We start from the raw sequence: 27,285 nt of genomic DNA on the forward strand, positions 1-27,285 counted from the left end.
GTTTGATAAAAATCCTCACCAATTTGCATAGGTGAACACAGACCCAAACCCCTGGATCTTAAGAACAATGAAAAAGCAATCAGGTTCTTAAAAGAAGAATTTTAATAGAAGAAAAAGTAAAAGAATCACCTCTGTAAAATCAGGATGGTAAATACCTTACAGGGTAATTAGATTCAAAACATAGAGAATCCCTCTAGGCAAAACCTTAAGTTACAAAAAGACTCAAAAACAGGAATATCCATTCCATTCAGCACAGCTTATTTTATCAGCCATTTAAACAAAACAGAGTCTAACACATATCTAGCTAGATTACTTACTAAGTTCTAAGACTCCATTCCTGTTCTGTTCCCGGCAAAAGCATCACCCAGACCTAGAGCCTTTGTTTCTCCCCACGCTCCAGCTTTGAAAGTATCTTGTCTCCTCATTGGTCATTGTGGTCAGGTGCCAGCGAGGTTATCCTAGCTTCTTAACCCTTTACAGGTGAAAGGGTTTTTCCTCTGGCCAGGAGGGATTTTAAAGGTGTTTACCTTTCCCTTTATATTTATGAAAGCAAGGAAGTGGTGAGGCTGCAAGGCGTGAGCGCAAGAGAAAGAGGCGATGTCACATCCCCAGCACCCCAGCCCATGCTCTGGGGTGAGGGGAGGGGAGTTACTGAGGGAAAACGGTGTCTCAGAAGGAAGGGGAGCAAGAGAGCTCCAAGCTCCATAACCACCGAGCCAACCAGCCACTATCCTGATGTCTCACGGTGTGCGTCAGGCCTGTGAGCACCGCGGTGTGGGTAGACAGATTTCCTGTTCCCTAGCAGGGACCTAGAACAGGGTCTTCTCCCCGGACCTCCCTCTACAAATATCTTGGTCTGGGTGGGTGGCCAGAGGGCCGAGAACTCCACGCCCCTTCTCCTGTTCTTTGTCACTGCTGGGGAGGATTTCTTCCAAAAAGCAGAAACCCAAACTCCACACTTGAAAATAAAATTAAAATCCCCAAAGCTAGTGACACGGACACGTCACCTGGCCAAGATCAACAGGCCCCTAGCGTACAGAGCGGAGGTGAGAGCCTCGCCGTGCGGTGCGATAAAGGGGCCCTCCTAGCCCCTGTGCACCCAGGGAAGGATTTCCCCAGGCAGGCCCTGTGGGAGACAGCCATAACGCTGCCTTCTGAGGACGCCCTTGCAAGGCCTGGCCTAGGAGACGCACAGAGGCAGAGCCTCAGTATGCAGCACGGCAAGATTGCAGGTGGCGTGTGGGCCATGGGGCAGCCCGGGCATGCTGCCGTAACTCAGACAGGTGCCAGGGACTGCAGAGAATACCCCTGCCTTGGTGTCTGGGGATGGACTACATGCTCTCCATTTCTACCGTCTGTTACCCTGTGCTCTTCCTTCTGCTCTGCCACCTCCCCGCGGTGCCAATGCCAGCCTCGGGCGCCCAGCCAGCTCAGCGAATGCACCCCAGCCCTGCCCCTACGGAGCTGATCCTGCTCTGAGCGTTTCCTGAGACTGGGCAGTGAGCTGGTGCAAAATGCAGACTCTGGCAACGAGACGTGGCGCTAACTGCCGAATTCTCTCCACCCACAGGATCTGCTGCGAGTGAGGAGGGAGGACAGAAAACTCACACCCCCACCTTCCAAACCCTGTCCTGGCTGCTATTCTCCTCTGACCAAGGTGAGCAGGGAACAACGGTGGCACCAGAGAGACATGGGCCCCAGAGGTTCTGTACCAGAGATTGGTTAGTAAGAGACAGCAGCTGGGCCAGGGAAGGCAGATGAGGATGGGGAAGCACTGCTGCAGATTAACAATCGTGTAATAAAACACAGAGATCTAACTGGGAACGGCCCAGACTGCATCCTGGTGCCGTCAGAGCAGGAGATTGAGCTGGGGAATCTGCCTGAACCTGGGGTGCAAGACAGAAGAATCAGCCAGCAATGGTCAATCTCCACTGTCCAGCTCAGCAACCCAGCCAGCCCTTCCCAGACCATCTCGAGGAAGGGCCAAGCAGATGTTGGGTGTTTGCGGGCTGGGATTGTTGTTGTAATTGCAGCATTTCCGTACAAAACACAATTTACACGGAGAACAAGGGGACTGCATAGTTCAGTGTCCCAAGGTCAGAGTTAAGGTGGAAAGGCTTGACTGTAATCCCCCATTCCCAGGGCCGGATTAACTCTCCTGTGGGCCTGGGGCTATTAGATTTTGTGAGTTCCCTATATACAAGTCTTTTTCCTAATTTAAAACAAAATGATCACAATTTTGGCATCAAGGCTATTAATGCTATACTAAACTTGCCTTTTAATTAACATAAAGCCATTCTGTGGTTACATTTCAGTCTGAAAACATGTAGAATATAGTTAAGTTAATTCAAAATAGCCTACTGCTTACCTTAGAACCACTGTTATATTAGTTTCTTTCTGGGAGGGAGTTTGGGTGCTGGAGGGAGCTCCAGGCTGGGGCAGGGGGTTGGGGTGGAGGAGGGGGTGTGGGCTCTGGGAGGGTATTTGGGTGCAGGAGGGGGTTCTGACCTGAGGCAGGGGGTTGGGCTGCAGGAGGGGGTGTGGGCTCTGGGAGGGAGTTTGGGTGCAGGAGGGGGTTCTGACGTGGGGCAGGGGGTTGGGCTGTAGGAGGGGGTGTGGGCTCTGGGAGGGAGTTTGGGTGCAGGAGGGGGTTCTGACGTGGGGCAGGGGGTTGGGCTGCAGGAGGGGGTGTGGGCTCTGGGAGGGACTTTGGGTGCAGGAGGGGGTTCTGACCTGGGGCAGGGGGTTGGGGTGGAGGAGGGGGTGTGGGGTCTGGGAGGGAGTTTGGGTGCAGGAGGGGGTTCTGACCTGGGGCAGGGGGTTGGGGTGGAGGAGGGGGTGTGGGGTCTGGGAGGGTATTTGGGTGCAGGAGGGGGTTCTGACCTGGGGCAGGGGGTTGGGGTGGAGGAGGGGGTGTGGGCTCTGGGAGGGAGTTTGGGTGCAGGAGGGGGTTCTGACCTGGGGCAGGGGGTTGCGGTGGAGGAGGGGGTGTGGGGTCTGGGAGGGAGTTTGGGTGCAGGAGAGGGTTCTGACCTGGGGCAGGGGGTTGGGCTGCAGGAGGGGGTCTGGGGTCTGGGAGGGTATTTGGGTGCAGGAGGGGGTTCTGACCTGGGGCAGGGGGTTGCGGTGGAGGAGGGGGTGTGGGCTCTGGGAGGGAGTTTGGGTGCAGGAGAGGGTTCTGACCTGGGGCAGGGGGTTGGGCTGCAGGAGGGGGTCTGGGGTCTGGGAGGGTATTTGGGTGCAGGAGGGGGTTCTGACCTGGGGCAGGGGGTTGGGCTGCAGGAGGGGGTCTGGGGTCTGGGAGGGTATTTGGGTGCAGGAGGGGGTTCTGACCTGGGGCAGGGGGTTGGGGTGCAGGAGGGGGTGTGGGCTCTGGGAGGGAGTTTGGGTGCAGGAGGGGGTTCTGACGTGGGGCAGGGGGTTGGGCTGCAGGAGGGGGTGTGGGCTCTGGGAGGGAGTTTGGGTGCAGGAGGGGGTTCTGACCTGGGGCAGGGGGTTGGGGTGGAGGAGGGGGTGTGGGGTCTGGGAGGGTATTTGGGTGCAGGAGGGGGTTCTGACCTGGGGCAGGGGGTTGGGGTGGAGGAGGGGGTGTGGGCTCTGGGAGGGAGTTTGGGTGCAGGAGGGGGTTCTGACCTGGGGCAGGGGGTTGCGGTGGAGGAGGGGGTGTGGGCTCTGGGAGGGAGTTTGGGTGCAGGAGAGGGTTCTGACCTGGGGCAGGGGGTTGGGCTGCAGGAGGGGGTCTGGGGTCTGGGAGGGTATTTGGGTGCAGGAGGGGGTTCTGACCTGGGGCAGGGGGTTGGGGTGCAGGAGGGGGTGTGGGCTCTGGGAGGGAGTTTGGGTGCAGGAGGGGGTTCTGACCTGGGGCAGGGGGTTGCGGTGGAGGAGGGGGTGTGGGCTCTGGGAGGGAGTTTGGGTGCAGGAGAGGGTTCTGACCTGGGGCAGGGGGTTGGGCTGCAGGAGGGGGTCTGGGGTCTGGGAGGGAGTTTGGGTGCAGGAGGGGGTTCTGACCTGGGGCAGGGGGTTGGGGTGCAGGAGGGGGTGTGGGCTCTGGGAGGGAGTTTGGGTGCAGGAGGGGGTTCTGACCTGGGGCAGGGGGTTGCGGTGGAGGAGGGGGTGTGGGGTCTGGGGTCTGGGAGGGTATTTGGGTGCAGGAGGGGGTTCTGACCTGGGGCAGGGGCTTGGGCTGCAGGAGGGGGTGTGGGCTCTGGGAGGGAGTTTGGGTGCAGGAGGGGGTTCTGACCTGGGGCAGGGGGTTGGCGTGAGGGAGGGGGTGAGACGTGCAGGCTCTGGCCAGGAGGCGCTTACCACAGGCAATTCGTGGCCAGCGGTGCAGCAGGACACAGGCAGGCCGGCTGCCTGCCATAGCCCCATGTCGCTCCCGGAAGCGGCTGGCTTCTGGCATGTCTCTGCGCGCCCCTGGGGGAGGGGCCCCCAGAGCTCCCATTGGCTGGAACTGTGGGGATGGTGTTGGGGGTGGGGGCAGCGCGCGGAGCCTCCCCCACCTGCCAGGGGCTGCAGAGACAGGCCAGTAGCCGGCTGCTTCTGGGAGCAGCATGGGGCCACGGCATGCAGGCAGCCTGCCTGAGCCCTGCTGCGCCGCTGGACTTTTAGCAGCCCGGAGATTGCGATCGACTGGCAGAGGCTCCAGGATCGACCAGCTGATCGCAATCGATGGGTTGGTGACCACTGAATTGTATATAATTGTGGATTTATTTTTGTGGGGCCCCCCTTAGCCCGAGGCCCTGGGTTGTAGCCCCTAAAGCCCCTGCGTTAATCCAGCCCTGCCCATTCCCACCTGTGCTGCTCGTCCCCACCCCCTCTATTCCCCTGCAGGGCGCTGCGGGCTCCTCTCCTTCTGCAGGGCTCTCTAGGGTGTCACTCTTTGCCCTTCTCTCTGTGCTCACCTCCTCCCGACTGTCACGGGGGGCTCTCCCGTGGGTGCCCGTGCGGCGTGCGGAGCGCCAAGGGCCAGAAGCCACGGCAGGGCTCAGGGAGACAGCGCGATAGATTGTCACAACCCCAGTGCGGCTTCATCACCAGGGGGAAGCTGCATCTGCCCCTTGACTCAGGGCTTGTCCACACGGCGAGCCAGCGTGTGGCACGCCGGAGTGTGAATTCACAGCGCCCTAGCCTGCCGCACACTGACTGGCTGCGTGGGTGCTTTGATCCGCCCGCCCCTTCCTAGCCGGTGTCAGCGGGAGCACGGGGAAGGGCCTTCCCCGGTCAGGCTGCAGAGAGCCCAGCTGCCCCTCGAGGGGACTGACCTGCGTGTGTCCAGCATCGCTCACCCAGCTTCACCGTCCTTCAACTCTGAGCTGCCCAGGGACCTCTCTGCCCTCCACAGGCCACGGCCCCCAGCCCTGGCCCCGGCCTGCCCAGGCAGGTCCTGACGCTGGTGCTGAGGCAATGCATACTGCCGCCGAGCCCAGAGCCGGCTCTCAGCTCCCGTCCTCTCTCTGCAGCCAGATACACCAGTGAGAGCCAGGAGACAAGTGGAGAAGCAGCGGCGACCCAGACCCTGGAGACCAGGCTCCATGATTCCTCTAGGCAAGGACGTGAGTTTTCTAAGGCCTGCCAAGGTGGAGGTAGGGTTGCCAACTTTCTGATCCCTGAAAACCGAATGCCCCGCCCCGCCTCTTGCCCCAAGCCCCCACCCCGTCTGCCTCTTCCTCTGAGGCCCCGCCCCCTGTCTCACATGTCTCCCCCCCCTCGCTTGCTCTCCACCCCCGCCGGTTGCTCCCCCACCCCCCGGGGACTCACCTGCTGCCTGCAGAGCTGGGTTGGGAGGAGCTGACGCGGAGCTTGACCAATTGGGGCACAGCGGGGCACGGCAGGGGTTGGTCCCTGGAGTGAGGGGCTGGGGTGGGGCAATCGGGGCACAGTGAGGCGGATGGGTCGGTCCCTGGAGTGAGGGGCTGGGGTGGGGCAATCGGGGCACAGTGAGGTGGATGGGTCGGTCCCTGGAGTGAGGGGCTGGGGTGGGGCAAGCGGGGCACAGTGAGGCGGATGGGTCGGTCCCTGGAGTGAGGGGCTGGGGTGGGGCAAGCGGGGCACAGTGAGGCGGATGGGTCGGTCCCTGGAGTGAGGGGCTGGGGTGGGGGAAGCGGGGCACAGTGAGGCGGATGGGTCGGTCCCTGGAGTGAGGGGCTGGGGTGGGGCAATCGGGGCACGGGGTCCCTGGAGCAAGGGGCTGGGAAGGGGAAATCAGGGCACAGCGGGGTGGGGGCCAGACAGGTTACTCCCCTGCCCCCCTGGACAGCGCCGGTACCTACTTTGGAGCCTGGTCCTGGAGCAGCCAGTTCTCTCCATCAGGCTGGCGGGGCGGGAAGAGGCTGCTAAGCAGAGCTGCTCCTCCAGGCTCCAGAAGCAGCCGCTGCTCTTCCCGTCCCCGGGTGGCAGCAGCCCGTTTCTGCAGGTAACCAGACCTTTAGCGTCCGCTCTGCTGTGCTGACTGGATGCTGCCAGGTTCCCTTTTCAACCAGACGTTCCGGTCGAAAACCGGACACCTGGCAACCCTTGGTGGGGGAGAAGCTGGACCCCGGGAGCACCAGATTAAGAAAGGGGGGATGAACCCCAGCTGTCCAGCCCACACTCCGGGAGAGGGGCGGGGAGTTACTGAGGGGAAACGGTGGCTCGGCAGGAAGGGCACAGGGCACAGCTCCATCACCATGGAGCAAACCAAGCACGATATTTCGTGGCGTGCGACAGGGAGACGGACTCGAGTTAATGGCGCAGCCTGACTGAGGCCAGGCCAGGATGCAGAGGGAGCGCTTTGTCTCAGGCGCCAGGAGGCTCTTAGCTGATCACTAGCCAGCTCCATCTCCAGCAGGCCTTGCAAGCTCCGAGTTCCCCCTTCCTGCTGCGATGTTCCCGTCATGCATGACAGCCCCCATCCTGTCCTTCCACAGACCCTGTCCCTGTCCCTTCTGTCACGCTGTCTGGAGGGGCTCACAGCTGTGAGTGCCAGTCTCAGGTCAGACTGTCAGAAGACAGGGCAGACACCCCAAACTGGTGGTGTGTTCTATAATTAGAAGTCACCAAGCCAGTAACCGACATGGGCTCCTGGATCACCCTATTAATCTTCCCTTGGAGCCATAGACAGGCCCTTTTAGGCTCTCCAGCCAACCTTACCACCCAGACAAACTGGACTTAGTGATAAAGGTCACATAAACCAAAAATCACCATGCATCAGGTCACTTCCGTCCCGATCCCAAAGGCCAGTCACTCACCCAGTCAATGGATGCTCAGGATCTCACACCAAAGACAATTCTGTAGCTAATTTCTCTAGTAAATTAAATATTTATTAGCTAAGAAAAGGAACGAGAGTTACTGAGAGGGTAAAGCAGGTAAAATACATAACCGCTGAGTCAGAGTTTGTAAGTCCAAATGATAGAGGAGATCTCTGCTAGTTCACCTTAAGTCTCTCAGGGTTACCCAAATTGGTTTTTGGGGACCTCTGTCCAATCACTCAGGATTCCCTCTATCAGAATCCATTTGTCCAGAGATGCCGGATCATGCCCTTGAATCAGTATTTATAGATCCTGCTCACAGAAGACAAGCTGGCTTTTCACCCACATGGGCGCTTCCTTTGATGAAGGACGCAGATGGAGTCCATGACCTCAGGTCGCCACATCAGTGACCACTTGCTTTGACATTAGCATTTGCTTGTTAAAGTCCTTAAACCCTTCCTCAGCGTTCAAAAGATTCCTTTGAGGAGTAATTTGGTTAATGATATACATAAGGAAATTATCACATTATAATAAAAATAGATACGAGAAAGCCATACAAGTAACATTCACTGGTTTTTCAGAAAGTTGACACACCAAGTACATTCTCATCTAAATGCTAATACAGCCTTTGATCTAGGGTCAAACCTAATGTAAACTGATAGCATTCGACAGGTTACAGATAAGTCAAGACAATATCATTTCCGTGACCTTTGAACTAAATTAACACGCGAATGAATTAGCCTGCTGCCTTGAGAAAAGGAGGACTTGTGGCACCTTAGAGACTAACAAATTTATTTGAGCATAAGCTTTCGTGAGCTACAGCTCACTTCATTGGACCTTGGTCTGCTGGCCACCTGTTAGACAGCATCCCCACTTCCTTCTGTTTGCTCTCTGCCCCACTGGCAGTATTAGCCAAGAGTAAAGCTCACCGGGAAGCCACGTAAAGGACCATTGCAGGACACTGTGGGAAGCTGGAGCTGATGTTGAGGTCCCAGGCGAGCTCCCAGAGCAGAGGGGAGAGGTGTCTCCATCACTGCTCTCAGCTCCTGGCACGCTGCTGAGAGGTCTGGAGTGTCAGCACAGGGAAGGGAAAGCCCCATTCAGGCATCAGTGGAGATTTAATGGCAAACTCAGCCCTTAGCCATCCCGCGATGGGGCCCGAGCTCTGTGCTACCGAGTTCCTGCCAGTGGGACACTTCTGCAGCCTGAAATGAACTCAGCGGGGGGCCTGCTGCCCGAAGCAGAGCTCACCGCCCCACCCAGACCTGTGCTGTCCCATGGGCCCCCCGCTACCCGGAGATCACACTGCAGTGTGGCCCTAACGCTGTCCTTCTGCAGGTCCAGGATTCAGAAGTGAGAACCAGGAGGGAAGCTGAGAGACGTCCGCAACCGCGACCCAGATCCAGATCGAATCCTCTAGGGCACTCACCTTACAACTACGGCTATATGACTCTTCTTGCTTCACCCTCCAATGTGAGCCTCCAGGTACAGTAAGAGGAGAGGAGGGTGGAAGCTGTGAGCTTCATGTTAATTAATGAGCGGGGCCCTGTGCAAATCACCATGTCACGGAGGGCCCAGAAATCGTGGCCATGCCCCCAGACAGTGATCTTTCCAATATTTTTTTTTAAAGAAAATGTCTACCACAGAGTCCTTAATACAAACAGTTCTCTTAGCTAGTCAATTTCAAGGCTGGAATTAGTTTTACTAGTAAGGCGACTCAAAACTGACCAAAGTTACTTGTGAACTTCACTCCAGCCTTGAGACTGATTTAATTCAGCTGTTGTAGCCGTGCTGGACCCGGGTATTAGAGAGACAAGGTGAGTGAAGTGGTGTCTTTTCTGGACCAACTTCTGTTGCGCGAGCTCTGTTTAAGGTGGAAAGCTCCTTTCTCTCACTGACAGAAATTGTTCCAGGAAAAGATATCACCTCCCCCACCTTGTCTCTCTGAATTTAGTTGCGAAATTCATTGTGTGCAAACTCGGGGGAATTCAATATTTTGCCTCTTACGCTGTCATGAATTTTCTAAAAGAATTGTCATTTACCCACGGCCCGGCTAACAAGCACTGAAACTCCACGGCCTGAGCGAGAGGGCCCGGGGGAGCTGATGTATTGGTTGTCCTTGGGAGGCCGGGGCAGCCAGCGCCCATGCTCAGGGAGAGGGGAAGGGCGTTACTGAGGGGAAAGGGAGGTATGGAAGGAAGGGCACTACACACTGCAGAGGTCATGCTCAGCTTAGGGTGTGTCTACACAGCAAAGAAACACCTGCGGCTGGCCCATGCCAGCTGACTTGGGCTCGCGGGGCTTGGCCTGTTTCATTGCTGTGTGGACATCTGGGCTCAGGCTACAGCCCAAGCTCGGGAACCCGCCCAGACGTCTACACAGCAGTGAAACAGCCCTGCAGCCCGAGTCCTACAAGCCCGAGTCGGCTGGCACGGGCCAGCCATGGGTATTTAGCTGCTGGGTAGACACGCCCTTAGATGCCAGAGGCTCCATTGCTGATCACCAGCCAGCCCCTGCCTCTGCACCTGTACTAACCAGGGCTTGCAAGGTCCCTGTACCCCTGCCTGCTGCGGGTTTTCATTAGTGCGTTACATGGGCGGGTGAAACCCCGTTTCGGGGAGGCTAACCTGCTGGCCCCACCCCTTCCACCTGCACCCTCCCTGTGTCCGGAGGAGCCCTGAGCACCCCCTGCTACTGGAGCCCCCAGACCCCCCCCGGAGCCAGAGGAGCCCCAAGCCCTGCCCCGCCCTGAGCTGCTGGCCAGCCCGCCCGAGCCGTGCCAGCCCTCCCCATCACCGGGCTGAGCTGTTGGCCCGATCCCTGGGCTGAGCCGCTGGCCCGAGCACTGGGCCAAGCCACTGGCCTGACCTCCGGGATGGCCAAGTGCTGCCCCGGGGCCGCTGGCCTGACCCCCAGGCTGGCCCGAGCTTCCCAGGGCGGCCCCAGGCCCTGGCTGCTGGCGGACCTGAGCTCCAGGCCACTGGCTGAAGCTGAGCCCCCACCAGCTTCAGGGGAAAGAGGGAGGGAGGCAGAGCCTTGGGGCAGAACAGGGGAGGCTTAGCCGCCCTGCCCATGGATACCTGCCGCCCATGGTGCGTTACAGCCCGTCACCTCCCTGCAGCACTCCCAACCCACAGCTCCCTTCTGTTCTGCGGTCTCAGCACTGGCGTTAGTGAGTCTCCCTCGGCAGCGCATGACGCCCCCCCGGGAAGCTGGGAGCTCAGTGTGGCTAGGCCAGCCCAGGGGCGAGATGTGCCCCGTCTGCGCTTCTCACTGGCAGCGGGGCCCGATGCAGCGAGAACGAGGCCCCATGCCGACTCTCTCCTCGCACAGGGGCCTGCTCTACCAGGGCGAGGCAGGAGGGCGGTTGAAGGAACTCAGCCGCGCACACTAAAACCCAAGCGACCCCGGCTGCCCTGCTCGGGCTGCTACAGCCCTCTAGAGTCCCTCAAGGTAAGAGGCAGGGAGGGGAGAGGCAGAGACCAGCCGGGTGATTCTCGGACTCAGCGTCACTCAGACTGAGGGCTGGGAACTCCCCAGGAGCTACAGGACTCAGCCGACGGAGCTAAGCTACGGCTGCACAGATCGCGCCGGAGCATTGCAGGCTGGGACCTGTAGCCTCCATTGGCCCTAGGCTGCATTTTACCAGGGGGCTTCCTATTGGCCATCCCTGCTGTCCCTCCTGAGAGCACAAGCTGCATTGTGGTCCCCTCTGCCAGCGAGACAGCTGGAACAGGGGCTGGAGGGCTGATTCGGGGCACGTAAACACGACCTAGAACCAGCTTATGATGGAGAGTCTCCTTTAGGTGCAGTGCTAAGAAATGCTGTCTTTTCTGGATCCCCTTGGCTTCAGTCCCAGTTCCAGGGGCACTGGGTTCCCCGGATGGAGGTGCATGAACCTGCCTTCTTCCCTTCTAGAGAAGGGAATAAATAAAGAGATAGCTAACTAAACAGATAAACCCCAGTTCCCTCTGGGGCAGGACTGCAGGGCCGCAGAGGGGAAGATAGCTCAGCGAGTCTTCATTTCGATAGATATCAAGTCCATAGGGGGCCAGACTATAATCCCAGTTATACTGGTGTCAATCCGGAGTGACTCTATTAGCATGAGTGACTTTCGTTACCCCAGGGTAAATCTGGAGTCACCATTGGATTAAGTGGAGTTACCCTAGATTTACATCTTTGCAACTTTACAGCTTTGTAATGCAGGGCACTTAATTAAAAACCAAAGGTAGTGCAAACACGGCCCCCGCCCCGTGACCCGAAGCTCTGAAGCTGGCCTGCTGGCTTCCCAGGTGAACATCAATGTCATTGACCTGAGACTACTGAAAATATTGACCAGCATGAAGTCAGTGTTAATAATTACCTCCAGGCACAACAAGCCTTGCTGTTTGCTGAACCCTGGAGTCCGTGTCAACAGTTACATCATCCTTAATGTCTCCGACACACGTATCTGGGTATGTCTAGGGACTCGGGACTATGAGACCCAAATCATCCCCCCAGCCCACCCCAATAAACATTTACAGTCTAGACCAGAGATGTGGGTGGAGTTAGAGGTCCAGGAAAAGCTATTCTTTGTCTCTCATGATCCAATCAGGAGGCAGAGATTTGCATATGTGATCAGATAGGCTACAACATGAGTGCTGGGAACACTGGGGTTGGTGTGAGAGCTCTGCATTATGGGCTGGGTTCTGTAGGGTAGCACTTCATTCCGGGAGTGGCCCTATGGGGTCCACTGGAGGCGAGAGTGACTGGTCAGTGAGAGTGAGGGGACCAGACTCTGGTGCTAACTGTTACGTGCCAACGAGGCGAGCAGTGCTGTACAAGACCCAAGCAAAAGCAGCCCCTGCCCTAAGGAGCTGACAATCTAGAAACCCAACCCTAAGAGCATCTGAGACCCTGATGTCCCTGAAATCGCAGGAGCAGGCTCCAGGGGACAGACACTCTGGTCAGGCCAGAGGAATGTGATGACGCCGAACTTTTTTCACCTTTCGTACTCTGTCTCCTCTGCTTACAAGCAGCGATGCCGGGGTGGAGAAGATGCTAGACTGAGGTGGGTTAGTGTCCCTGAGCCTTGCCCTAGTGAGGCATTAGGAGGAGAGACAAAAGGGGTTAAATAGGCATCTCTTGGCTAAGTGACAGCAAAGGGTCAGGCGGTGGTGACATACGTACTGGAAAGGCCACTGGATAAGTGGCCCAGCAGCCAACTAATGCACACCCTGACGGTGCCCACTGCTAGCAGGGCACAGCTCAGGCATTTGAAGAAAGTCTGTGGAGACATTGGTTGTTTTGTGTGTATACTTCCACTACAAAAAAGTAGTCCAAAGTGGAAAGATAAATGCAAGCATAACCCCTTCTGCCAGGTGGAGTCAGCAGCATCAAGGGCTGGGGTCAATGTCTAGGGTTCCTCTTAACAATACAAATCACAACCGGCTCAAGCCCCTGCCCAGTAACCTGGGACAATTTAACCCCTGCCCTGGGCGCCTCTGAGAGGCAATACGTCCCCTCTCGCGAGCACTGAGTCTGTGGATAGCAAAGAAAACTTTTAATAAAAGGGGAAAGGAACCCGGCATTAATTTGGGAAAACACCACAACCACAATCCGGAGGCACGTGACCATGAGCAAACACCCACCCCAGAGTACGCTGGGCAGTGTCCTTTGCCTCAGTTTCTCTGCTTGCAGTGTGAAACACATGCTCCTTTAACCCATCGCTCCCCTCTCCCTCCACCGCACCCCACTTGCAGTTACTGGGCTTGGCCAGCGGAGACCCAGAGTTCAGCCCTGCCGTCATGTGAGTTCACCTCGCACCCTGGGGAGGGGACATCAAGCCATGCCCGAGCCGCTGCACTGCCTCTGCAATTAGCTGCTGCCAGGTCATGCTCTGAGGTCCCAGCACATAACCCAGCCCTCAGTGGGTAGCAGGAAACTTCTCTTTCAGGACAACACTGTCCCACACCAGGCCGAAGGCTCAGCACCTGGTTATCCGGGATTTTAGCTCTAGCCATGATTAGACAAAACAAGGACTCTCGATTGAGTCTAATCAGCTCTGTCTTCAAACAGAAGAGAGGAGAAGATCTGATAGTACCTGGGATTTGGCATCTCTACCCCCTGCTTAGCAAATGAGGTTCAATTTAAGGGAACCCCTCAATCATGCAGGCTATGTACCGTTCTGCTGCCCTTTGCTTGTACAATAAGGATAACCACATTTCATTATCCTTGCATTCAAGCTAATGTGAAAGTTATCTCATACACAGGTTAAGGAAAGAGTGTCTATACATCTGGGTACAATGCCTAATTATACAAAGTTTGGTTTAAAAGTCATACAATACGTATAGTACATAATCTGCAATATCCCAAATTCAGGTTAATAAATTAATGATACAGTTTAGATATTAGCATCCAAATATTCAGGCACATCACTCATAAGAGATTATACTAAGCGGGATTTGTAACCCAGCACCAGCCAAAAGTGATCACTTTGGCAAAGCAGCTCCATCATGCTGCTCACTTTGGCAGAGTGGGCGTGTCTCTGCAAACACAGTCTGCTCCTGAAGTCTTTCCCCCCCAGCTCCTCACTGGATGTCCGGGGAGAAGTCATTCAGACCCTGCTCACACAGGTAGTAGGGGAAAGGTTGTCATCACCTTTCTGTTTGGAACAGATATTTATTCCTAACTTTTTCCTTCTTTCAAAATCCTCTCAGACTACACAGTCCCTTTTCCAGCAGCCTCCCCGCTGCTGGCTCTGTTAGCAGCAGGTTGTGACCTGACAGTTTCAATTCACTCGAGCATAAAAACTAACCTGGGGCAAGTGCCCAGTTCCTGAGGCGCCAGTCTTGGGTTTGGACACCCTGGAGGCTCTCAAAGTGCTGCTGAGAGGGCATGTGATGGGGAGGGGCAGTGTAAGCCTGTCTGATTTTTTATTTTTCTTCTCCCTCACAATACAATCATAGAATATTAGGGTTGGAAGTGACCTCAGGAGGTATCTAGTCCAACTCCCTGCTCAAAGCAGGGCCAACCCCAACTAAATCATCCCAGCCAGGGCTTTGTTACGCCGGGCCTTAAAAACCTCTAAGGATGGAGATTCCACCACCTCTCTAGGTAACCCATTCCAGTGCTTCACCACCCTCCTAGTGAAATAGTTTTTCCTAATATCCAATCTAGACCTCCCCCACTGCCACTTGAGACCATTACTCCTTGTTCTGTCATCTGCTGCCACTGAGAACAGCCTAGCTCCATCCTCTTTGGAACCCCCCTTCAGGTAGTTGAAGGCTGCTATCAAATCCCCCCTCACTCTTCGCTTCTGCGGACTAAATAACCCCAGTTCCCTCAGCCTCTCCTCATAAATCCTGGGCCCCAGCCCCCTGATCATTTTTGTTGCCCTCCTCTGGACTCTCTCCAATTTCTCCACGTCCTTTTTGTACTGGGGGGCCCAAAACTGGACGCAATACTCCAGATGTGGCCTTAACAGTGCTGAATAGAGGGGAATAATCACTTCCCTTGAACTGCTGGCAATGCTCCTGCTAATGCAGCCCAATATGCCGTTAGCCTTCTTGGCAACAAGGGCACATTGTTGACTCCTGTCCAGCTTCTCCTCCACTGTAATCCCCAGGTCCTTTTCTGCAGAACTGCCACTTAGCCAGTTGGTCCCCAGCCTGTAGCGGTGCATGGGATTCTTCCGTCCTCAGTGCAGAACTCTGTACTTGTCCTTGTTGAACCTCATCAGATTTCTTTTGGCCCAATCCTCCAATTTGTCTAGGTCCCTCTGTATCCTATCCCTACCCTCCAGCGTATCTACCTCTCCCCTCAGTTTAGTGTCATCCGCAAACTTGCTGAGGGTGCAATCCACGCCATCCTCCAGATCATTAATGAATATGTTGAACAAAACCGACCCCTGGGGCACTCCGCTTGATACCGGCTGCCAACTAGACATCGAGCGGTTGATCACTACCCATTGAGCCTGATGATGTAGCCAGCTTTCTATCCAACTTATAGTCCCTTCATTCAATCCATACTTCTTTACCTTGCTGGCAAGAATACTGTGGGAGACCGTATCAAAAGCTTTGCTAAAGTCAAGATATCACATCCACCGCTTTCCCCATATCCACAGAGCCAGTTATCTCATCACTGAAGGCAATCAGGTTGGTCAGGCATGACTTGCCCTTGGTGAATCCATGTTGTCTGTTCCTGATCATTTTCCTCTCCTCCAAGTGCTTCAAAATGGTTTCCTTGAGGACCTGCTCCATGATTTTGCCGGGGACTGAGGTGAGGCTGATTGGTCTGTAGTTCCCCAGGTTCTCCTTCTTCCCTTTTTTTAAAGATGGGCACTATATTTGCCTTCTTCCAATCATCCGGGACCTTCCCCGATCACCATAAGTTTTCAAAGATAGTGGCCAATGGCTCTGCAATCACATGGGCCAATTCCCTCAGCACCCTTGGGTGCATTGCATCCGGCCCCACCAGCTGCTGTTTCTTCACTCCTCCTCCAACTACCTCTCTCCACCTTTCCCTATTAGCTTCTCTCCCTGTGCCCATTTGGACCTTTGTGAAGCCTCTCCCACAATGTTTTCCCCAGGAATTGAAATGGAGGTGGTTGTGTTCGAATATACCGGGGGAGGGGGGATGGCTGACGTGGAGTGAGACCGTGAGGTCGAAGGTGGGCTGTATGGCACTGTATGGGACTCACCACCGCAGCGCCTCCCACTGGCAAATCTGGGAATTAGCTCTATCCTCTGTGGGGCACCCTCTGCCGGTGGTGTCCTGTTTGTCATCTGCTCCCCCTTTGGTATCCAGACCCGCATTGCTCCCTGCTCAAGATGTCCGCTTCTAGTCACCACCCTCCGACAGTGCCCCTTAATCCGTCCTCACCCCCCTTCCGGGGTGTGTGTGTGTGTGGGGTTAACAGCAGTCTTTCCAGTTCGCTCCTGCCGCAGTGGCCAGCCACAACCCCCAAAGGTCTAGGGCTGGCTGCAGTCTATCACAGTCACTCTTCCACAGCGAGGTGCTGTACAAGGGCAAAGTGGTGGCGTGGGGGGGGGGGACCCAGGCCCACCCACTACTCTAGGTCTCAACCCAGGGACCCTCTAGTGGTAGCCTCTCCGCCCTCCTTCTCTCCCCTCGTCTATCCGTCCTCCCTGGGTCACTTCCCCTCTGACCCCTTGCACCGTCTAGGCCCTTCTGGTCAGGGCCCGCAATCTGACAGGTATCAGTCTGGAGCTCTCCTCTGCTCCTTAGCTCAGGAGACAGCCCTTCCCCTCTGAAGGTCTGGGAGAGACTGACTGCTTTGGTCCTGGGCAGCCTTTATATAGGGCCTAGCCTGACCCTGATTGGCTGACTCTTTCCCTGCTCTGATTGGCTCTCCCCAGGCCTTCTCTGATTGGCTGCAGGTCTGCACAGCCTCTCAGGCCTGGTTCAGCCCTTTTTCTCAGGGGGTGGGGCACCGCCGCACCACAGGCACCATAATAAAAACTGAAAAATGTTTCATGACAATTTTGTTAGATTTAACTCATGTTTTTAAATCGTCACACAAATTAAAGTTGGCTATACAAGCCTACTATGAAGCTCTATATCTACATCTTTCTGGTTGTTATTCTGCACAACACTGTTAATGAACTTCTCGAACGCAGCGCATTCATTTTTGGTAGCTTCTCATGTGTCCGTTACTTCCAGTCCTTCATGACATGCTCATGATCAGGCAGAAGGCGACTTCTTTCAGAACACAAAATTCTATTCAATGAGGAAAAAGAATGCTTAACTGTAGCTCTTGTGACTGGGAGTAGCAAGAGATGAATTCCTACTTCTTTCAGCCCAGGAAACTTAGCACAAAAATTGGGTCGAACCATTAGTGATGATAAAGAAGAAGTTAAAGTTAAATCTTCATTAGTTCATCGTATGATATTCCACTGTTTTCAAAATTTTCTATTCTGTCCTGATCACATAGCAGCCCTATTGCTGGTAGTGCCTCACTCCACTCAACTGTCGGTGTTTTATAAGACAGGCGTCTGTAAAAGTTACGTGGAGGTTGAGTAGAATCCAGAAATTGTTACTGTAGATTTGTAAGAATCAAGTCTGTGTACTTTCTCAGCTGGCTTAACAAACACTTCTTGTCCTCTTCACTTAAGAAGTCAGTATAAGTACCTTCATTAGTCAACTTCTGGACTGAAGTCTTTGTTTCTTCCAGTACATTTTCAATGGATATCTCTGATTGATCCAAGGGTAGCTTTTGTTGCTGGACAAAGATCTACTATTGTTGTAGCAGATGCCTGGATGACATTTTGAATGACAAGTGGTTTCAACAGTAGACTTACAAGAGGGAGAATGGCGATAGTCTTCTCTGGACTTAGTAACAAAAGTAGTCCACCAGCCTCACTACTTAGATCTGTCCCATCTTGTTGGATACTTTCCAAAGCCAGTAATAATAGTTACAGTAATTTTAAGACAACAGCCAAGAATCACTCATGAGAAAGCCAGCAGGTTTTCCCAGGTTGGATTAATTTGAACTTCAGACCCAGTGTATCTTCTGTTTCCAAGATGTTCAGTCCTTTTGGACTCTTGCTGAAAAAAGAGTATAACAAAGCCATTAAATTTATGGCTTTTTAATGTCTTTTGAAGATTCTTCAGCTTGTACTAGCGCTAGCTGGAGTAGATGGCCTCTGCAGTGTGTATAGGAGAGATTAGAGTTACGCTTTTCTCTGAGCAAAGCTTTTACTCCACTATGTCTTCCAGAGACGTTTGCAGCTCCATCAAATGCACAAGCAGCCATCTGTTTGGGGTTCAATTTACAAGCATTTAACCCTTCTAAGATGTCACAGATGCAGCTGATGTGTCTTCTATAACCTGAACATCTAGAATGCACCTAGTGGCCTATCATGGGCATCAGGATAACGTACACACTGACTTAATACTTGATGCCTAGTTGCATTGGTGCATTCATCAGCCATGCATGCCCATATTTTGAATGCGGTGAGAGAGTTCTTCACTTTTTCAACTGCTGAGTCTTTCACTGTTGCACCACATGCTTCAAGAGAGTCAGCTGAGTTTTTTCCCCAGAAAGATAGCGAGCATTTGCTGGTCTTGTTCGAAACTAGTGTCCAACTTCAGGATTAACAAGTGATGATGCACTTAACATTGGCCTCCAGTTTGTAGTGTGTGGTATCTCTTGCTTAAAGAGAAAGTATGATGCAATAGCCATGTTGGTTCACATAAACTGAGTTGTGTCTCCAGTATTCTTAACAGCCTCCATTAAATTCTTCTAAAATTGGCTTGGACAGTGACGGACTTATAAGGCTTTCTGCATGTCGGTGCAGTCCAGAGGCTTGGTGTTTTGCAGCCTTTTCACATAGGTTGTCAGCATTGGCTTAGCTGATCGGTCTGGCAAACCAAGCTCCTCCACTTTTACTATATAAATCCACGATATGCCCACATCTTGAATACTACGTGCAGTTCTGGTCACCCCATCTCAAAAAAGATCAATTGGAATTGGAAAAGCTTCAGAGAAGGGCAACAAAAACCAACAGGGGTATGGAACAGATTCCATCTGAGGAGAGATTAAAAACTGGAACTGTTCAGCTTGGAAAAGAGACGACTAAGAGGGGATATGATAGAGGCTTATAAAATCTTGACTGGTGTGGAGAAAGTGAGTGAGGAAGTGTTATTTACCCCTTCACGTAACACAAGAACCAGGGGTCACCCAATGAAGTTAATAGGCAGCAAGTTTAAAACAAACAAAAGGAAGTATTTCTTCACACAACACACAGTCACCCATGGAACTCCTTGCCAGAGGATGTTGTGAAGGCCAGAATTATAACAGGGTTAAAAAAAGAACTAGATAAGTTCATGGAGGATAGGTCCATCAATGGCTATTAGCCAGGATGGGCTGGCTTGCAACACCATGCTCCTAGTGTCCCTAGCCTCTGTTTGCCAGAAGCTGGGAGTGGATGACAGGGGATGGATCATTTGATGATTCCCTGTTCTGTTCATTCCCTCCGACACACCTGAAATAGCTACCTTTGGAAGACAGGATACTGGGGTAGATGGACCATTGGTCTGACCCAATATGGCCGTTCTTACATAAAAATTAATTATTATAATAAAAAGGTTTAGTACAGAAACTCCCCAAGATAATGACCTCTTGAGATAGCGATGATGTGAGATAACGACCTGGGCAAATAATGCATTTTAAAAATCTTGGCCTACTAGGAAACGTATATTTTTGTAAGTTTCCCAGTCACAAATCTAGCATTCTGGAGCGAAATCACTAACACATAGTCCAATAAACAAATGCTCTGGCTGCTGTTGTTTGTCGTGCCACCGTTCACTCTATCGCTCCATCCCCAATGGCCCTGCACTGTCACCTTCTGCTGCCACCTGCCACTGTGACCTCTGCGAGTCGGTCTCTGGAGGTTCCTCCAGCCCTCGGTGATTTCAGCTCTCAGTGGGGGAACCTCGCTGCTGTGCAGCCTGGGCCGTCGCTTCCACAGAAACGCTGTCCCGCAGCCGGTCTGAGCACTTAGACCTGATTCTCAGCGATTTCAGCTCTAGTGGTCACTTAACAAACCAAAAGACTCTCTGTGGAGCCTAATCAGCTCTGTCTCTAAACAGGAGAGGGGGGCAGGTCAGATAGTGCCTGTGACTCTTAGGCAGGGCCCACCCCACCAAGCAAAACCCCTGTCCCCACCCTCTGTCTCTCCACTGGGATCTGGCATCCAACCCCCCTGCTTGGGGTGTGCCGTTCGGCAGAGGGCGACTGGGGCTTAGTTTGTAAGGAAAGAGGTGCCGGGGCTCACGCAAGTTTGTTACTTTCACAACTGATGTGACAAGCCCAGAGGTCCCCGGGCTCTGAATGGCCGAGCCTGGAGGTGCCGGGGCTCAGCCCTGGCACAAATTAAGCATGGAGGGAGACCCCCTCATTCAGTCAGGCTAAGCCCAGTTCTGCTGCCCTTTACTCCTACAATGAGGAGAACAACATTTCATGACCCCCACACATTTAATACTTCAGTGATTTGTAACCCAACACCAGCCAAAACCGATCCCTTGGGCAACGCAGCTCTGTCTGCTGGATACCTCGGCAGAGTAGGTGAGTTCATGTCAATACAGTCTGGTCCTGAAGCCTTCCCCCTACCCCGGCTCATCACGAGCTGCCAGGGCAGAGCTCAGTCAGACCTGGCCTACAAATCATAATTTGAAAGGTTAAGGTAGGCCAACATTGCCGACACCAATGCGCCGACATTGTCATAAATAACAGCAGCTCTCTGAGGAAGCTAGTCTCTGTTCAGACTTTTCAAACCCATTCTGCTTTCTCAGGTACAAGTATTTTATCAGACACTGTATATTCTTTTAAAGTGTGTATTCGTGTTTCAATTTCAATTTAATTTCCAATCGACGACTAAATTGGCAACACTGCATATAACTGCAGGGGTGCTGGGGAAATTCGGGGCGGGGTGGGGGATGTATACCCCCCCCGGGGGGAGGTCTGGGGAAATCCCTGTTCTCCCACGTGAGCTAAAGGAGACCTTCAGTGGCTGTCTGCAGTCGTAGGAGCTTTAGCCCCTCTGTAGGCTGTGCCCAGCCAGCAGAGGTTGACATTCACCCCTCTCCCGCCCAGCTCCTGCCTTGCAGCAGGTCCCTGATGCGCTGCTCTCTCCTGCAGGACAACCATCAACAAGGGAGAGTTAAGAGGGAAGGCAGGAAACCGCAGCAAGCCAGACCCACAAGGAAACCAACTTGGAGACCTGGTTCTGGGTCCATCATAGGCTGGGTACAGTAAGAGGCGAAGAGGGTGGAAGCCATGAACTCCAGATTAACTAATGGGCAACAAAAGCCTGTCCTTTAATCAATGGGGCACAAGGGGGCCGATGTGCTGGCTGCTCTTGGGAGGCCGCGTCAGCCAGGGCGCAGCCAGAGCGCATGCTCCGGGAGAGGGGAGGGGACTGAACGAGGGGAAATGCTGGCCCAGAAAGAACGGGCCGGGGAGAACTCCATGCTCCACAGCCATGGAGCAAACCCGCCTCCTCCTGATCCTTCATGGCGGAATGGAAGCTGCAGGAGCTGGGCACGGCGCTGAGACCCCTGCGTGGCTGTGACAGCAGGGGGAGAAGCCCCCCTCCAGGGGTGTGTCTCCGCTGGATGGTGCGGTGTAGATGGCGGCTCAGGCTAGCCCTCCGCATCCAAGCCCACCCCCAGCCCCCGGGCCTGAGCGGCCACCCTCGCTGCAACGGCCACGCTGCTATTTTTAGTGCATTTTCCTGAGCGGAGCTAGCGCGAGTCTGTCTCCCCAGCTGTAGCATGGACAGACCCTTAGATCCCCAGCGAATCCACCAGGGCCCTCGCGGGCCGGCCCCAGTGCAGCCCAGGGACGATGGCTCACCGTGCTGCAGGGGCAGCAGGGCGCTAACCGCTTGCATGCATCCCCCCGGCCTCACCCCATAAGCCCCAGCCTCCCAGTGACTCGCCCCTAACCCTCTCCTCTCCTCCTGCAGAGCCCTCCTGAGGAAGTCAAAGACAAGCTCGCCGCCCCCAAGCTCCCCTGTCCCAGCTGCCATGGCTCTGTAGCCCCCGGCCAGGTGAGAGGTAGCCTCAGGAGGGAACAGCACGAGGCAACCCAGGGGCTCCAGAGAGGGCAGGACTCTGAGCCGGGGATGCCTTCCAGCTCTGTTCCTCTTCCTGTCAAACACAGTGAAACCTGCCACAGTTGGGTCAGGGAATGATGGGACAGGAGGGGGAGGGCATAGTGAAGGGGGAGACGGTACCTGCTGATGCCCCTCTCCATAGAGGCTCTGAAAGTCCCGTCACAGCCCCCACCTCCGGCTGGGACTCTCGGGGAGATGCCCTGGTGGGAGGGCTCTGGGGAAATATGCGGCAGAGCCGAGATTGCTCTGCTCTCCCTTGCCACCTATCACAGAACCATCTGCTCCTGAGAGACAGCGACCAAATCCCTGGATGGCAAGGAGGGCTTGGCTCAGTCCTGCCCTGCTCAGTCAGGGCTGAAGGGAATGCTTCCCTGCCCAATAGCTGCTGGTGCTGTCTGGGCTCTAAGCACTTACAGACAGTAATGAGTGAGTCCTCCCAGCCCCCCTGCAGGAGGTGGGTCAGTATTATCACCATTAGACGGATGGGGAAACTGAGGCACGGAGAGGTTAACGGTCACATGGTGAGTCCATGATGGAGCCAAGATTAGAAGTCAGGAGTGCCTGGTTCCTCAGCCATCCGCTGCTTGTCAGAGCACCCCGCCCCCCACTCTGCTCCTCTGCCTGAAGGGCGGTGGTTGTGTGTGCCAGGCCCTGGCTAGCTCCTCTGGGATCCCTCGCCACCCTGTCCTACGGTGGCAAGGAGCAGCGGGCGGAGAGGACGCTGTAGGTGACCCATCTCTGTCTCGTGCAGGAGGGGCGCTCTGCTGAGGGGATCCTGAGCCCCAGGCCCAGGAGAGAAGACGAAAGGCCCATGGCGGCAAAGCGTAAAGCCAAGCAGAGAGCAAGAGACGGGCTCTACTGTGCTGGCTGCTATTCCAGCCTCACGCTGCGGGACCAGCCTGCCCCCGTGAGAGAGGAGGCGGACGGAGCATCAAGCAGAGATTAGCTACTGCACCCACCTGAGGTGGAGTCCTTCCAGACCTCACATCCCTTGTGTAGCTAGACAGCAGCCCACCCCTCCCCTCCACACCCCTGAGATCAGTTACACAGGATCTGGATCCCAACCCCCTTCCCCCTCCAGCTGGCACAAACGCACCCTGCTTCTCCTGCTGCGGAGCTGGGATGGAACCAAGGCCCCTTTCTCTGAGTCCTGCAAACCCACAATCCCCACCCTCCCCTGCCTCGTTCCCAGGAATAGACAAGGGGAGCGCGGGCCGCACGGGGACCAGAACGGCCTGTCCCGTGGGGCCCTCCGGCCTCCCAAGGCGCTGTGCGGGGGCAGATAGATTTAAATGAAATTAAAGCTACATATAAAGGGCTGAATTCCCTGGGGTGTACGTGGGTCCAGCTCTGCTGCACTGAGTGGAACTGCGCCTGTTTATACCTGAGGGGAACGTGAGCCAAGAGTGCAAATAAACACAAATACACTCGCTCTGCGTGACCTGTTCCTGTTGGTGGAGCTGGGACTCTCAAGCTACAGCTGCACGACTCTGCCCAGGGCTTCGCTGGCTCCTTTTCTCCACCTCATTTACTCCTGGTGTTGTCTGCTGAGGAGTGGGGGCCAGAGAGCCCCATGGTGCATGAGCCAATGGCCGGGGGGGGGGTTTCACATAGTAGCTTTAATTTACAGGTACGTGCTGTGGAGACTACAGCTCCCAGCATGCAATGCTCCTCCTCGAGCCGCATGGCCTAGCTGAGCACCCTCGCACTCAGCATCACCATTCTGGTGGCCCCACAGCGCCATACACAGCGGGAGATTTGGTCTCACAGAGCCGCCAGGACAGCTGGCTCGAGGGCCTGGCTGTGCCATGGGGACTGCCCTCTGCTCTGATGCTGGCTGTGTGGTCAGGGCTGAGACATGCTGTTATCTGGTGCGGGTTCGGGGGGGAGGGGGGTGATTTGCAATGTCGCAGCACCTATTCTATGCCGAAAGAGAGGAATTTAATTAGCTCTTTAATGACCTGAAAATCAAAAAGGTCTCCTGCAAAAAGTGGAAATGGACAAATTGCGAAGGAGGAGTACAAAAGAATAGTGCAAGCAGGTAGGGCAAAATCAGAAAAGCAAAGGCACAAAATGAGTTACACCTAGCAGGGGAGATGAAAGGAACTCGAAGAGGAACATTCGCAGCAAGAGAAAGATAAAGGAAAGTTTAGACCCACTATTTAGTGGGGAGGGAGAGCCAGGGCCAGACGTGCTTAGTCGGCCTATTGGGTAATCCAGCCCTGGGGAGAGCTGGTAATGGATGACACCAAGAAGGCTGAACTGTTTAATGCCTGTTTTGTTTCAGTCATCACTACAGAGGTAAAGTGTGGCCAGATACTTAACACAATTAATGTTAACAAGGAGGGGGAAGGAATGAAAACCAAAATAGCGAAAGAACAGGTGAAAGAATATGTAGCTAAATTAGATGTATTCAGGTCAGCAGGGCCTGATGAAATTCACCCTAGGGTATTTCAGGAACTAGCTGAAGCCGTCTTGGAACCATTAGCGATTATCTTTGACAACTCATGGAGGACAGGTGAGGTCCTAGAGAACTGGGTTCAACTGGAGAAGGGCAAACATAGTCTCTCTTGTTAAAAGGGGGAACAAAGAGGACCTGGGGAATTCTAGACCAGGCAGCCTAACTTCAATATCTGGAAAGATACTGGAACAAATGATTAACCAATCAGCTTGTGAGCATCTGGAGGATAACAGGGTTACACAGAATAGCCAGCATGGATCTGTCAAGAACAAATCATGCCAGACCAACCGAATTTCCTTCTGTGACAGTGTCACTGGCCACGCAGCTGGGGGGACGCAGTAGATATGGTAGGTTGTGGTTTCAGAAAGAGGCTCTTACCTTCTGCTGGCAGGGCCTGTGTGGTGGTGAGGACTCTGTTAAAGGCCCTGTATCCTGCTGGTTCCTCTCCAAAGAGCTGAGCTGAGGATGACAAAGAGTGGATGGTGCAGAGCTGAGGCGGTGGCTTTGAGGGGACAGCACCGAGTGGCGCGAACACAAACCCTGGTGGGGAGGTAGCTTGGGCTGAAGCTGCACAGAGCAGCAGCCTACCCAAGGGACTCCAGTCCAGGCCCCCCACCCAGTCATTAAAGCTGAAACTACCCCAGCTGGGTCGGGTGGTAAAGCCCCTGGAGCTGCCCAGGCAACAGGGACCTGCCAGAGCCCTGGGGCTTCCCCACTGCAGGACGACAAGCTGTGAGTGGGGGAGCTGTGGGAGGGGAAGGGGCCAGGATGCACCAGCCGCTCACAACTCCCAGAGGAGGCCGGAAGCTGGAACTATTGTTAAGACGCCCCGGGGGGTGAAAGTCTGACCTAATATTGTGAATTCATTAATTGCTGGTTTCCCCAAATTTATTCTGTTCTCCCCCACCCCATTCTGCTCCCCAATCATATTCTCTTTGTTTAAACCCCTTGACTTGGTACCTCCAAATGGGGAAATTTTGGCCAGCCAGGGCACCCAGGGTGGGGTCTATAGTTTCCCAGATTTCCAGGTGGGGTCTCGCACTGGTGCTATTTCAGTTTTCAGAAGGAGCCCCTAGAAAATTGAACCTGGCCCGTGGACTTAAGATTCGCCGTAGAACTGCCCTCTTTACCGATGGCTGCCGTCTTCCCCTGTTCTCAGCAGGGCAGAGGTACAGTGCACACTGGAGCTCACTCCCCTTCCTGCACTGCCCCATCCGGGCAGCCACGCTCCCCAAGTGCCTTGAGGCTGCCTGACCACTGCCCCTCAATATTCCCTTTCCAAAGCAATTCGTTGCGTGAGATCTACTCCAAAGAGCAGGGAGGTGGGAAACGAGGGGACAGGTGGGAGGTGGAAAGAGTATAGGGGATTGTCGGGGGTGCAGAAGGGAGGGGGATCTCCGGGGATGGATGCAGAGGAAAGTGAAGCACAGAAGGGAGACGGGATTTGGGGAGCGTGCACAGAGGAATGCAGAGCGGTAGAAGAGGCAGGTGGGAATGTGGAGGAAGGGGGCAGAGGGTAACTGGGGTGTACACTCTGGTTGCCTTGCATTGCTCCAGTGATGCAAAGCAGGTAACCGGGCAGCCTGCGTGCACTGTTCTGCACTGCTCCGGCATGGCACACCAGTGACTGTGGCCATAAAAGTTAAAAACTGAAATAAAATTACTTAAAAATTATCTCAGTAACAGAATAACATGGATGTTTCAAACTCCCCTTATCCTTAAAACTCAGTGAAATCCTGGGCGGAAGCTGTGTCTGAAGACAGTTTGTCAGAATTAATAGTTATTTTTGGCTGTTATTCTTCAGGACAGAAAGTTCTGCCTTCAGCAGGTAAGGATGCAAAATGTTCTACTCGAGGATTCCCCATGGAACGGCCCTCTTTACCAATGGCTCCCCTCTTCACGCTGCAGCTCACTCCCCTTCCTGCACTTCCCCCTCAGGGTGGCCACTCGCCCCAAGTGTCACAGAACGACGAGCCCTTGAGGCTGCTGTTGACAGGTTATTAAGGCAAAAAGAGCTCTGTATGCGTGTGCTATCTACCTGCCTGCCGCTCCAATCAAAGGGTGATATGGCTGGTACAGCGCCTGGAGGCTGCTTCTCTCCGACCCTATGGACAAATACACTGAAACATTTCTCTGTTCCACATCATGCTGTTGCTTCAGGGCTGGTCTGCACTACAAAGGTAGGTCGAGTTAAGTTGCCTTCCATCGACCTATATGTGCATAAAGAAAAGGAGTACTTGTGGCACCTTAGAGACTAACCAATTTATTTGAGCATAAGCTTTCGTGAGCTACTGTAGCTCACGAAAGCTTATGCTCAAATAAATTGGTTAGTCTCTAAGGTGCCACAAGTACTCCTTTTCTTTTTGCGAATACAGACTAACACGGCTGCTACTCTGAAACCTGTATGTGCATGTGTCTATACTCAGACTGGTCTCTGGGCAACACAAGTGCCTTATTATAGTGACACAGTAAAATCGCCTCCCTGAATGGCGTTGTGCTGCTCTGCAAAAAGAATTTGAAGAACAGCCAGCCAAAGGCTCAAAAACTAACAGCGAAGTTTTGTTTTCAGTACATCAGAAGCAGGAAGCCTGGCAAACAATCTGTGGGGCCACTGGACAATCAAGGTGTGAAAGGAGCGCTCATGGAAGACAAGGCCTTTGAGGAGAAGCTGAATGAATTCTTTGCATTGGTCTTCACTGCAGAGGATGTGAGGAAAGTCCCTACACTTAAGCCATTCTTTTCAGGTGACAAATCTGAGGAACTGTCCCAGATTGAGGTATCGATAGTGGAGGTTTTAGAACAAACTGATAAATTAAACAATAATAAGTCACCAGGACCAGATGGGATTCTGCAGGAACTCAAATGTGAAATTGCAGAAGTACTAACTGGGGTATGTAACCGATCACTTAAATCAGGTTCTGTACCAGATGACTGGAGGGTAGCTAATGTGACATTGTGACATACTGTATCCCAT

The 27,285-nt window shown here is 54.1% G+C and overlaps 1 protein-coding gene across 6 annotated transcripts in view; it reads left to right on the forward strand.

The window, feature by feature from the left end:
* LOC114021407 (translation initiation factor IF-2) overlaps positions 1 to 23,276 on the forward strand; it is a 35,883-nt gene extending 12,607 nt beyond the window's left edge. Inside the window, exons 4-10 of one of the 6 annotated variants that reach the window (XM_037891664.2) lie at positions 1,571 to 1,657; positions 5,463 to 5,585; positions 8,568 to 8,702; positions 10,563 to 10,682; positions 20,872 to 20,979; positions 21,701 to 21,784; positions 22,602 to 23,276. In XM_037891664.2, the coding sequence (XP_037747592.1) occupies positions 1,571 to 1,657; positions 5,463 to 5,585; positions 8,568 to 8,702; positions 10,563 to 10,682; positions 20,872 to 20,979; positions 21,701 to 21,784; positions 22,602 to 22,796 (852 nt within the window). In that variant the 3' untranslated portion in view covers positions 22,797 to 23,276. Of the gene's footprint in view, positions 1 to 1,570; positions 1,658 to 5,462; positions 5,586 to 8,567; positions 8,715 to 10,562; positions 10,683 to 20,871; positions 20,980 to 21,700; positions 21,785 to 22,601 lie in introns of all 6 variants that reach the window. The other 5 variants (XM_037891663.2, XM_037891665.2, XM_037891666.2 and 2 more) reach the window with 5 other exon arrangements.
* Positions 23,277 to 27,285: the final 4,009 nt, after the last annotated feature.

This window comes from Chelonia mydas, chromosome 2, assembly GCF_015237465.2.
Source record: "Chelonia mydas isolate rCheMyd1 chromosome 2, rCheMyd1.pri.v2, whole genome shotgun sequence".
NCBI classification, from domain to species: domain Eukaryota; kingdom Metazoa; phylum Chordata; order Testudines; family Cheloniidae; genus Chelonia; species Chelonia mydas.